General features: G+C 34.7%; 1 protein-coding gene across 1 annotated transcript in view; it reads right to left on the bottom strand.

Moving 5' to 3' along the window:
- Positions 1-13,783, bottom strand: part of LOC127861483 (tetratricopeptide repeat protein 39B-like) — a 57,448-nt gene that overhangs the window by 29,593 nt on the left and 14,072 nt on the right. Inside the window, exons 5-10 of the mRNA XM_052399991.1 lie at positions 9,400-9,532; positions 7,929-8,061; positions 7,460-7,559; positions 6,362-6,427; positions 5,838-5,949; positions 919-986 (exon numbers count right to left, since the gene is read on the bottom strand). Of these exons, the coding sequence (XP_052255951.1) occupies positions 919-986; positions 5,838-5,949; positions 6,362-6,427; positions 7,460-7,559; positions 7,929-8,061; positions 9,400-9,532 (612 nt within the window). The remainder of the gene's footprint in view (positions 1-918; positions 987-5,837; positions 5,950-6,361; positions 6,428-7,459; positions 7,560-7,928; positions 8,062-9,399; positions 9,533-13,783) is intronic.

Genomic DNA, 13,783 nt, shown 5'->3' on the forward strand with positions numbered 1-13,783 from the left:
GAAGTTGCATAAGAAAGTTACACACTGCATAGGTAGTTAATAAACACACTTTGTAGCATACTATAAGTTAAAGAATAATTATGAGATCCTTGCATCTTATTGATCATAAGACTTAAAAATGTATCACAGTATTTTAACAGAACATAAAATTCATAATAAAAATTATACTATAAAAAGCTATAAAGACTCTAAAAACTGTTTCTTGATGGCACCCTTGAAATTGTTAGGTTTAGGTACATCCCTGATGTTTTGAGGAAGATTATTACACATCCACAAAAACATACATGTGTTAGACATCAAATTGATTATTTAAATTAGATCAAAGGTGAAACTTAGATCAAGAGCTATTGATGGGTTGAAATGGTAATTGGAAACAAATGTTTAAGTGTTGTAGTAACACAAGTTTGTTCTCAGTAAAACTGTAATTAGTAGTTAATCGAGAAATAGCCATTTTATATACCAGTATTTGGAACAAACTTACAATCCAGTTAACCAATAACAGAATCATGACTATATTTGACAGGATGTCAAACAAGGGACCAGCGGCATCAAACAATTATATCAACTCTACTTTGCTACTGTTCAACTACTTGGGACATTCATTTTGAAAATTTGATTACAGTTCCTAGCCCCAAACAGTTTTTCAAGACAAAGAGCCCTCACATGCGAAATTGGCTCTTATGACATTCATACACAGCGTAGCTCAAGACCAGCCTGCGCTATTGCAAAGTTTGGTCAGAAACAATACTGTTCACTAATGAGACCATGACACCTTGAGTAACTCTATGGCGTCCATATTGCATAAGACCAATTTTTACGCATGAAACAGCTAAAAAATAAGTAAGTAAATAAGACTTAAATGTGAACCTCACAAAGTATAGTAACTAAGATAAATATTGAGCATTGATATTGACTTACCTTCGGATAGTGTTGCAAGCAGGGCTGTAACAATCTATCTGCCATATCTATATCTCCGTCAGCCAACCCTACAAATAATAATGCAGACATTACAGTCTTTAAGTAGCAGGGTTCGGTATAAGGAGAACTTACACTGCCTTGCTTTATGAGCTAGCTTTTATAGCAACACGATTGTGTCTGCTTCATTTTAAACCAGGAGGTCCTGGGTTCAATCCCCTTTGTGGTCAGGGATTTTTCTGTCTGGGTAACATTTACATAACAACTAAAGTATCTTAAGATCTAAACGTCCTAAAATGCTATTTCAGTATGTATATTTATCACATGCCATACCCTGTTTCCTAAGTAATATAACCATCACGAATATTTTTATCTTACACATTTGTAATACACTTTTTAAGCGTTTTCATTCGCTTAGTTTTCGTTCAATTGACTTAACGCATTTTGTTATTTTGCTGAAATGACGTTGCAACGTCAAATGACGTCATGAAATGTAAACAATATTCGGGATTTATCATTATGTTAGCGTAAATATTTAAATTTGCTTTTAGCATGTGATAAAACAGATCTGACACTCGTTGTCATTTCATACCATATTTTATTGAAGTCGTCCATGAAATTTGTTAGTAAGCTCGCCAAAGCTAACAAAATTCCTGAACTCGTTTAATAAAAAATGGTATGATATGACAACTCCTGCCAGATCCTATATTTGGGCATTAAAAACATAAATGATGCATAAATCATTTAAAAACAGACCTTTCATAATAATTATAACAATTTATAGTAAAAGTATAATAATGCCTTTTTATCATCAGAACAATAACACATCATGAAATAAAAAATAAAACACACACACACACACAAAGAGAACTTATTAAGATTTACATGAAATGATTTTCACAAATGTTTATGATATCATAAAAGCCAAAATATGTCAAATGTCACATGCAGTAGGCGTAGCTAAATACCAGCATGTGCAATCATGCAGTCTGGTCAGGAGCTACTCTGTCCGCTATAAAGTCATGCATGATTTCATGGTCTCGTTGGTGGACAGAGTAGCACATGACCTGCGCAGGCTTGTTGGGTGCTATGCTGGATGCATCTGACATAAGACCATTTTCAATGTGGCTCATTTAGCTTCTTCTAAACTTCAAACATCACCATAAGTAGAACATAACTTACCTAAGTGTAAATGCAATACATGTAGTAGGACCCACTATGCTACAAGCAATTATACACACAAAATTGTAGCTGACCATGGATTTTAATCCTGCTTTTAAATGCAAGCTGATTGCAATTTGGTCATTGATGACTTGATCATACAAACTTCTTACATCATTTTGATGCTCTTGTTTTCCAAATCTTTAAAAGCACAAACTATCACACTTATGATTTTTCAACATTGTTTTCCTTTATCAACACATTTGTCATTAAATATTAGAATATTAAAACATATTCTTATACAACAATATCATAATTTCAGAGAACTGGCCAATGAAATTTTTATTTTGATACTTCATATTTTAAAGATGATGGTAAAATGACCCATGGTTTCCAAAAATATCAACTGAAATGCCTAGCTGACAACATTTGAAATGTAACATGCAGCTTCTACTATGCTAGCTATTTAATACTTATAAAGTGTAGCTTTAACATCTATTTTCCATTCCATTACTATATGTGGCATACCTAGAACATAGCTGAAAAGTAACATGCATGTTCTGCTACATTCTAAGTATAACACATCGTATTTGGAACACAGCTGACAAAAAGAGATCATGTTTTAAGTACATTGCACAATACTACAAGTAAATGTAGCATTTATATTCTACTACAAATCATATAATACAGTTCAAAGAACTTGCTGACAATAGAAAATGTGACATGTACTCCACTAATGTTACAAGCAATTCCATACATATAAGATAAATCTATAACATAGCAGGCAACAGTGTAAATGTAACATCTATGTTTCCCTATACTGGAAGCTATGCTGTACATAGAACATAGCTGACAACAATATGCATGTAACATCTATGTTTCCCTATACTTCAAGCTTTGTCATACCTAGACAATAGCTGACAATGATATGAATGTAACATCTATGTTTCACTATACTGCAAGCTACGCCATACCAAGAACATAGCTGACAAAAAAGTGAATGTAACATCTATGTTTCCCTATACTTCAATCTATTTCATACCTACACAATAACTGACAATGATATGAATGTAACATCTATGTTTCCCTATACTTCAAGCTATGTCATACCTAGAAAATAGCTGACAATGATATGAATGTAATATCTATGTTTCACTATACTGCAAGCTATGCCATACCTAGACAAAAGCTGACAACAATATGAATGTAACATCTATGTTTCCCTATACTTCAAGCTATGTCATACCTAGAAAATAGCTGACAATGATATGAATGTAACATCTATGTTTCACTATACTGCAAGCTATGCCATACCTAGACAAAAGCTGACAACAATATGAATGTAACATCTATGTTTCCCTATACTTCAAGCTATGTCATACCTAGACAATAGCTGACAATGATATGAATGTAACATCTATGTTTCACTATACTGCAAGCTATTTCATACCTAGAACATAGCTGACAAAAGTGTGAATGAAACATCTCTGTTTCCCTATACTTCAAGCTATGTCATACCTAGACAATAGCTGACAATGAAGTGAATGTAACATCTATGTTTCACTATACTGCAAGCTATGCCATCCTTAGATCATAGCTGATGAAAGTGTGAATGTAACATCTATGTTTCCCTATACTGCAAGCCATGCCATACCTAGAACATAGCTGATGAAAGTGTGAATGTAACATCTATGTTTCACTATACTGCAAGTTGTGCCATACCTAGAACATAGCTGATGAACGTGTGAATGCAACATCTATGTTTCACTATACTGCAAGCTATGCCATACCTAGAACATAGCTGACGACAGTGTGAATGTAACATCTATGTTTCCCTATACTTCAAGCTTTGTCATACCTAGACAATAGCTGACAATGATATGAATGTAACATCTATGTTTCACTATACTGCAGGCTATGCCATACCTAGTCAATAGCACACAACAATATGAATGTAACATCTATGTTTCACTATACTTCAAGCTATGTCATACCTACACAATAGCTGACAATAATATGAATGTAACATCTATGTTTCCCTATACTTCAAGCTATGTCATACCTAGAACATAGCTGACAAAAGTGTGAATGTAACATCTATGTTTCCCCATACTTCAAGCTATGTAATACCTAGACAATAGCTGACAATGATATGAATGTAACATCTATGTTCCACTATACTGCAAGCTATGTCATACCTATAACATAGCTGACAAAAGTGTGAATGTAACATCTATGTTTCCCTATACTTCAAGCTGTGTCATACATAGACAATAGCTGACAATGATATGAATGTAACATCTACGTTCCACTATACTGCAAGCTATGTCATACCTAGAACATAGCTGACAAAAGTGTGAATGTAACATCTCTGTTTCCTATACTTCAAGCTATGTCATACCTAGACAATAGCTGACAATGAAGTGAATGTAACATCTATGTTTCACTATACTGCAAGCTATGCCATCCCTAGATCATAGCTGATGAAAGTGTGAATGTAACATCTATGTTTCACTATACTGCAAGCTATGTCATACCTAGAACATAGCTGACGAAAGTGTGAATGTAACATCTATGTTTCACTACACTTCAAGCTATGTCATACCTAGAACATAGCTGATGAACGTGTGAATGTAACATCTATGTTTCACTATACTGCAAGCTATGTCATACCTAGAACATAGCTGACAAAAGTGTGAATGTAACATCTATGTTTCCCTATACTTCAAGCTTTGTCATACCTAGACAATAGCTAACAATGATATGAATGTAACATCTATGTTTCACTATACTGCAAGCTATGCCGTACCTAGACAATAGCACACAACAATATGAATGTAACATCTATGTTTCACTATACTTCAAGATATGTCATACCTAGAACATAGCTGACAAAAGTGTGAATGTAACATCTATGTTTCCCTATACTTCAAGCTATGTTATACCTAGACAATAGCTGACAATGATATGAATGTAACATCTACGTTCCACTATAATGCAAGCTATGTCATACCTAGAACATAGCTGACAAAAGTGTGAATGTAACATCTATGTTTCCCTATACTTCAAGCTGTGTCATACCTAGACAATAGCTGACAATGATATGATTGTAACATCTATGTTCCACTATACTGCAAGCTATGTCATACCTAGAACATAGCTGACAAAAGTGTGAATGTAACATCTATGTTTCCCTATACTTCAAGCTGTGTCATACCTAGAACATAGCTGACAATGATATGAATGTAACATCTATGTTTCACTATACTGCAAGCTTTGCCATACCTAGAACATAGCTGACAATGATATGAATGTAACATCTATGTTTCACTATACTGCAAGCTATGTCATACCTAGAACATAGCTGACGAAAGTGTGAATGTAACATCTATGTTTCACTATACTTCAAGCTATGTCATACCTAGAACATAGCTGACAAAAGTGTGACTGTAACATCTATGTTTCCCTATACTTTAAGCTATGTAATACCTAGAACATAACTGACAAAAGTGTGAATGTAACATCCATGTTTCACTATACTGCAAGCTATGCCATACCTAGAACATAGCTGACAAAAGTGTGAATGTAACATCTATGTTTCCTTATACTTCAAGCTATACCGTACCTTGAACATAGCTGACAAAAGTGTGAATGTAACATCTATGTTTCACTATACTGCAAGCTATGCCATACCTAGAACATAGCCGACAAAAGTGTGAATGTAACATCTATGTTTTCTTATACTTCAAGCTATACCGTACCTAGAACATAGCTGACAACTGTGTGATAAGCTATAAGTATGATAGAACACAAGGGGCCCCGTAGACTAGTGAATAGACTGCTTCCATGCTCCAACTCCTTCAAACCAAGTTGCTGAAAGAGAATATCATAAACCAGTCTCAACAAGCATATAAGCACAACTAATGGATGCTCAATGACAACACGCTTTGTAAAGGTAAGGGGTTATTGAAAGCATGGGAACAAGAAATTAAGCCAAGAAGTCTTTGAAAGGTTAACCAATTATTAAGTTTATGAACTCATTTTATTTTTTATCTTCATGTCAAGTTTTTCTTCTTAAAATCAGTACAACCATTATTGTTTATAAACAACCATTCTCAAAATTGTGGCCTCTTTCATAGAATGCTGATAAACTGAAGAAAATATACAAACTGAGAGAGTTTTGTTTGACATGTTTCATCCAATTTTGAGTTTTCATGAAAGTTTCACTCACTTATTTGAAAATTATCCTGCAAACATGTATCTAGGACAAAAGTTCACATATTACCTTATTTCCGGAGAATCCTACAAACTCCAACAATTTCATGATTTTGCTTGGCAGCAATGAGATCATCTGAAACACAACAAGACTGGAATTTAAATGTGTGGATTAAACTATGCTGAAAATTTAAACAAAAAATGCCAACATTTAGTTTTGTTACAAAATATATGTATTAATTTATGTTAAGGAGATGGTGATTATTTAAGTCATGTTTTGTTTCAAATGAAACAAAATCCTTCATTATTAACTGCACACCAACACATTGTAAACTAGAACAGTCATTGAAGCTGACAAATAACCCTGCAATATCACTTCAAGAAGGTGAAAAAACCCTTAGTATTCTCTGTTGTAAAATGAACTTTAAAATGTTGTTGTCCACTTCATTGCATTGAATACACACAAAGAAAAAAGGCTTCACTTTGATTTATTGAATCTATTGCTTGGAACAAAGTTCAATGGCACATATTTCTCCAAGAAATAGTATGACATACATAAACATTACATCTGAAACTTCTACACAGAAAACTGATAGAAGAATTCACAACACGAAGTACACATTAATTTATAATAAAATCTAAAATGTGTCTAAGTTTAAGGGCACATAATTGAGCAAAGAATATGAAAAATGCACACAAATTACCTCTTACACTTCTAAATAGTATTATTAACATATCAATAGAGTTTCATATATAAAGGCAGAAACCTATGAGACGAGTTTCCCCCAAAAAATTACAACTTTGCAGTATGACAGACCAACCACATGAGCGACCAGCAGCCTTGGTGACTCAAGTATAAACCCGTACAAACTTTGTTGAAAGGCAGAGAACTGGGAGACTATAGTTTGCCACACAAAGCAAACATGCGAAGCTTGACAGGCCCACCAACAAACCAACCAACGGACAGGTCGATCACAGTATAACCCCACACAAACTTTGTTGAAAGGCAGAGAAATGGGAGACTAGTTTGCCACACAAAGTAAGCGTGACAGGCCCACCAACTTACCAACCAACCAACAGACAGGTTGATCCCAGTATAACCCCACACAAACTTTGTTTGTGGGGTGTTAAATAATATTTTCAGCCTGGAAGTATGTATTCTAATTACCAGATTGAAGGATCCAACTCCCATCTTCACTCCACTCTCAAAATGGTGCTTCTGTTTGTCTGAATCCCACCTTCTGTGAGCAAGGATCTTTGCACAGTCTCTGAAAACCAAACATTTGTTTATCATGATAGATCGATAGAAAATGTTGTATTTATTCATGTGATATTTAAGTATATAACATCAAAACTTAAATGCTACATCAGCAGGGGGGGGTATCTTCTGAAAATATCAGACAAGTCTCAACAAACTTAAATTGTTATGCTTATTTACCAATGACCACGTACTTTATACTTAAAACAACCTTTACTAAGCAAATCATAGTAACATGTTGAATGCAGGAAACATAAAATACTGACTAATGGATGGACACCTGTAATACTAAATAATAATCATTTTTAAAAGCATAAAAATGAGAACAAACAAACAAATCAGTGTTACAACATTATTCGAATCGTTACAGGATACGTACTTGTACACTCGATAACATTCCCGAATTTTGAGCCCACCCTTGACAAAGCTTATGAGATTCTCGTCTTGGATGAAAGTGAGCAGGGCGCGGATAAGCAGACACTCTGCATAGCACAGCTCTGCATGGATTTCCTCTGCAAAATGACATGGAATTTCAAATGATCCTCGCTTGTGGAGAACTGGGTTTAATCCATTTGCTTAAAGTGTCTCCCTAGCTTACTAACACAGGCTTATCAGGGATGACACTTCCCGCTTTTATAGTATTTTTCAACAAAAAGGAAGTCTTTCCTCAGTGTTTATGCATTCATGGCAGAAAAAAGATTTACAGTTAATCAAATTTTAGGTAGGTGTAATTTTAAATAAATAAATAAGGAATTGTTACACGATATTTTAAACAGAAATGTTTCATAGATTAATGAAAGCATCAAATGAAAACATATACTCCAGTTTGATTACAGCCCGTAATCTCCGGGCCTGGGGCATAAAGACAAGAACGGGAGTCGGTTTTATCCTCGTAAGTTTGTTGACCATTACACAACTTTGATCTTTGATTCCGAAACAATTCTTTCTAACACCAAATTACAGAAAAATGCCTTCATAAAGTATTTACAACCATTAAGATATTTTTAAGTTTTGAAGTTGTGAAATAAGGTCATATACTATTTAGCTGTTGTGAATAGCTGATTCTCAATTAATTATATCCCTATTGAAATAAACAAGAGATTTGTTTGTCAGAAACACTATGGCCCCTACTGCTCCGCTTTGATTTATTTAATGTTTTGTTTATCATATGGCAGGTACAGATAATTTTTACAAGGGAAGTAATATTTTTTAAAGAGATATAATAAAAAATATTACTTTCCTTGTAAAAATTATCTGTACCTGCCAAATGGAAAATAGAAATTATCTCCCTGTAATGCTTGTTACTTCCCTTGGATTTGTTTTTGTTACCTTGAAGGATGACCTTGACCTTGACCTTTCACCACTCAAAATGTGCAGCTCCATGAGATACACATGCGTGCCAAATATGAAGTTGCTATCTTCAATCTTGCAAAAGTTATGGCCAATGTGAAAGTTTTCGGACGGACGGACGGACGGACGGACGGACGGACGGACGGACGGACGGACGGATGGACGGACGGACGGACAGACAGACAGACAGACAGACAGACAGACAGACAGACAGACAGACAGACAGACAGACAGACAGTTCAACTGCTATATGCCACCCCACTGGGGGCATACAAATGTATGCTTAATGTTCAAATGTCTTCATTACAAAATGAGGCTGACCCTTTATCTACTAAAAAGTTTTACATGTTCCCATGATCTACTTAATAGTTCCCAATCGAGTACGAGTCAACAACAAGAAATTTTAGAGTAAGTCATGCACAGTTATTACAAACGAAATTATGAGCACTTAAATTTTTAGTTTTAGTGGTATTTTCCAAAGCAGCATCATGAATGCACACCTGTTGTGAGTTCATTGTAAGAGTTCTTGCTGGCGACGCTACTAAATGAGCCGAATATGGAGATCTTGCGCCTCTGTTTGTTGCACACAATCAGTGATCGCTTGATGGCCTGTATGGCAGCCTCGATGTCATTCTAGTGAAACAAAAGAATTAACATCAAGTGAGCTGCGTCATGTGATCATGGGTCTTGTGCCCAATGCGGCCAGCGTGACTCCAGCCAGCACATTTGCAAAGTCTGATCAGGGCCTTACCTGCCACCTAATGCATAGTTCTGCTCACTGACCCGTCCTTAGTGATTGTTGCTACACTTCACACGCTACATCCAAAATGGCGTCCGCTGATGCTGAAGCATCTGATACGCTTGTTAATATTTCTGACAATATTTCAGTTAATTTCCTACCAAATTATGATAAACTAGCAGATATAATTTTAAATAGAGGTCTAAATTATTACACTCAATGAAACATTCATAATATAAAGATTTTTTTTAATGAAGAAAACTGTGTGCGTGTCGTCGCCAACTGCTCGAGATCAATGCGGAAAATTGAAAAACCACATCGTTTAAACATCGATTTGTCCGATGAAAACAGAATCACACTGCAGTTGTAAAGTCGGGTGAGTTATTATACATGATAATTCAATTATTTAAAAAGTATTCATTGTTATTGGTAACATCTTTATTAATCATTAGTTTTTTATGTAAATTGCACAATGCAGAATATTAACATTATTTCAGACTGACTGGGCACTGTTGAGACACACCATAGGGTTGCTAAAAACACTACAGGGATTTAAACTGCATAACATTTCCGCAGTTCCTAGCTAACTTAGCTGTACAAGTGTTCCACAACAATGGCATGTCCCAAGAGGAGAGCAGATCAAGCCAGTTCCAATAAAGCACGTTGTTGTTGCCATGACAGATTTGAATGTACTTGCCGACAATTCACAAAATGATTCCAATGAGACAAAGATATATCCCCGAAAATATATTTTAAGCATATTGATTCGAATCAGATAAACACAAATCGCAGATTTGTTATTCCAACGGATTGGGTGAGATCAACAATAATCACAGATAATCAATATACATCACAATTAAAGTGATATTATGGGCATTTTTCACTGTTGAATTGAGCTGAAAAGAATTAACAGGTCAAAATAGTTAGTTAATATGTGGTAACTGACCAATTATCTACAACTCATCTTGCTACCAGTTGTTTATAAAAACAATATAATTATTATATTCAATATTTTACATGACTCACCCAATCCTCTAAACCGAAATGATCTGCAAAACAAAATTGTGTCTTTGTGTCGTATGAACTGATCTGCATGAAAACTACACTAAGACTCACATCGTACATCGAATCATTTCTGTCGTCAGATGTCAAAACGAAACTACGGTTGATATTCAAATGCATTAGTTTTCTATTTCCGGGATATTGTTTTAGTATGTTGATGCTGCATTAACAAAAATTAGTGTATATGAAGTGAAAACACCAAAAATAAACCAGGGTTGCGATAGACACCTATAAAAATAGCATGTACTGTTAGATGCCCATAATATCACTTAAATCGGTTGAGATCAACATTTATCACAGATGAGCACTAATGAACACAATAATTCGTATGAGATCAACCATTATCATAATCAATTTAAAACAGAATAATACATATAAACAAATATATTATAAACAGGAATACCAAACAAAACAACACAAGATAAACGATAAGAAACATAATGTTATGGATGCAAACTCACACGTAATACTATATTTTATTGTATTCTTCAAGTCACTAATAAAAAAAATAATCGCGGTACATTTGTTAGAAATATTCATGGAAAATGGTTAATTATAATTCTTGGTGATACCATCGTCATATAACAGATAAGTAGGCACTGTGATTTTCAGATCTGTGCTTTGATAGACTACTGTGGTGCCTGTACATTTTGAAATTATTTGATTAATACTTTCATAAGCAACACTTTTCACTTTCGATTTAACAAATGGCGTGTGAACTGGTAGCAACAAGCTGTCTGACAGCGAATACAGTACTGCTATTTGATTGGTTGAAAATACGACTGTAGGAACTATGCATTAGACCACAAAACCTGGCCTGCATTTAAAACAGAGAAGCTCCTACCTGACTTTGCAAATTTAAGGATCTTCTGAAGAAACGCTGGCTTCATATGACATAAGACCTATATTTGCATGATGTGACTCATATGCAGTAATGATGCAAATATTTTTGTCTTTTGTAAAACACTATGTTCAAAGCAAACACATCGGATTTTACTACTGGTTAGGAAACTACTATTTGCATTAACTAAAAAAGGGTAGATTTCCAGAAAACAGTCTGTCCGATAGAAAAATCAACCCAATTTTGAGTTGGTCCGTTATTTATTTACAAAGACATCAGTAAAATGTCTTTGGATAACTGCATATTAAAGACAAACTAATATCAGACAAATTCTATACAAAACATTATTTTGTGACATTCCACAATTTCTTTATCTTTATGTTCTAAATTAATCCAAATTGTTATCAGTTTGATGTCACCCATTGTAACATCTTTAACTGAACACACTTTTATTGCATGTCCAAATTAAAAGAACAGTGGGTCATGAAAAATATGATGCATACCACATCGTTAGTTTAACAATGATCTTCATTTCACTGAAAAAAGCCATAAAATCATAGATACAATAATAACGTTATGTATATCACATGAGTGTGTAACAAGATTGTAACAAAAGAGCCATAGGCTAAAAGACCAAAAAGAATTAAACTATTCTGAGAAGGTTTAGTAAAGAATAATAAAAGTCCTTAATAAAACATAAATATAAATTACTGACTTCAAAATCATAAAAGCAAATGTTCTGACCAAGTTTCATGAAGATTTGACTTAAAATGGGCCTTCAGGAGTATTAACAAGCTTGTTCTTCAGTTTGACCTAGAAACCTAGTTTTGTTACCTCACATGACCAAGTTTAACACTCAATCCAATATTATTATGAAGAAATTTCTGACCAAATTTAATAAAGATCAGACTGAAAAAGTGTCTTTTAAGGTGTTAACAACAGCCATTAAAGGAAATTGCTTCGCACTTGGGTTAAAAAACGAACCATACCATATTCAAACTCGACCAAGACACCATAAGAACAAATCTTCTGAGCACGTTTTATAAAGATTGGACTAAAAAAGTGTGACTTCTAGAGTTTCAGAATAGCCATATAAGGAAAACTGCCCAGCCTCTTGGTGGCCATGTCTCAGCTGCAATATCATAAGCACAAATGTCCTGACCAAGTTCAATGAAGATTTGTCTATTAATGTTTCTTCTAGAGTGTTAAAAAGCTTTTTCATATTCAACCTCACATGACCTAGTTTTTAACTCAGCCAAGATATCATTGGGACGATTCTAATGACAAGGTTTTATTTGGATTTGACAATAAATGTGGCTTCTACAGTGTTAACAAGATTATGTTGACAAATGAAAACAGGCGACATAAGACTTACAACAAACAACGGATAAAAGACAATCACAAAAAGATCACCAAGAGCACATTGTGCTCAGATGAGCAAAAGACAATTTTGACCAAGTTTTTACAATGCATATAGTCAGATCTTGGTTTGTTATTATTTTATATAAACTACATTATTAAACAAGAGCACCGCCTTGCGGGTGCAGACCGCTCATCTATTTTCTTTTTAAAGGTGAAGGGACTCTCATTTTCAATCACAAAGGAGGGAGGAGTGGAGTGAAGAGGGGTGTATAGTGTGGGGTTGTGGACATTTATTACATTATCTTCCAAAAAAGCGAAAAAAAAAAAAAAAAAAAAAAATCGGGGGGGGGGGGGGGGGGGGGGGGGGGTTTTGGGTGCGATGGTTGGACGGTATTTCAAAAATAACCGTTTTAAAAAAAAAATGGGGGGGGGGGTATAGTGTGATTTATAGTGTGAGGGTGTGGTGATAATTGTGAGATGATCTTAAAAAAAAAAAAAAAAAAAAAAAATCAAACCAAAAATTGGGGGGGGTGGGGTGGGGGGTGGGTGGGGGGTATAGTGTGAGGGTGTGGTGGTCATTTGTGAGATGATCTTAAAAAAAAAAAAAAAAAAAAAAAAAATAGGGGGGGGAGGGGGGAGGGGGGAGGAGGGCACGGGGGATGGTTTGGGTGAAGTCTATTGTGGTATGTCAGGTAAGAGTAGTTTTCATCAAAGTATCAATCAAATCTAATCATAAATAAAGAAGTTATGGCAATTTTAGCAAAATTTAATAATTTGACCTTGAGAGTCAAGGTCATTCAAAGGTCAAAGTAAAATTCAAGTTGCCAGGTACAGTAACCTCATGATAGCATGTAAGTATTTGAAGTTTGAAAGCAATAGC

This window comes from Dreissena polymorpha, chromosome 16 (assembly GCF_020536995.1).
Source record: "Dreissena polymorpha isolate Duluth1 chromosome 16, UMN_Dpol_1.0, whole genome shotgun sequence".
Taxonomy (NCBI): domain Eukaryota; kingdom Metazoa; phylum Mollusca; class Bivalvia; order Myida; family Dreissenidae; genus Dreissena; species Dreissena polymorpha.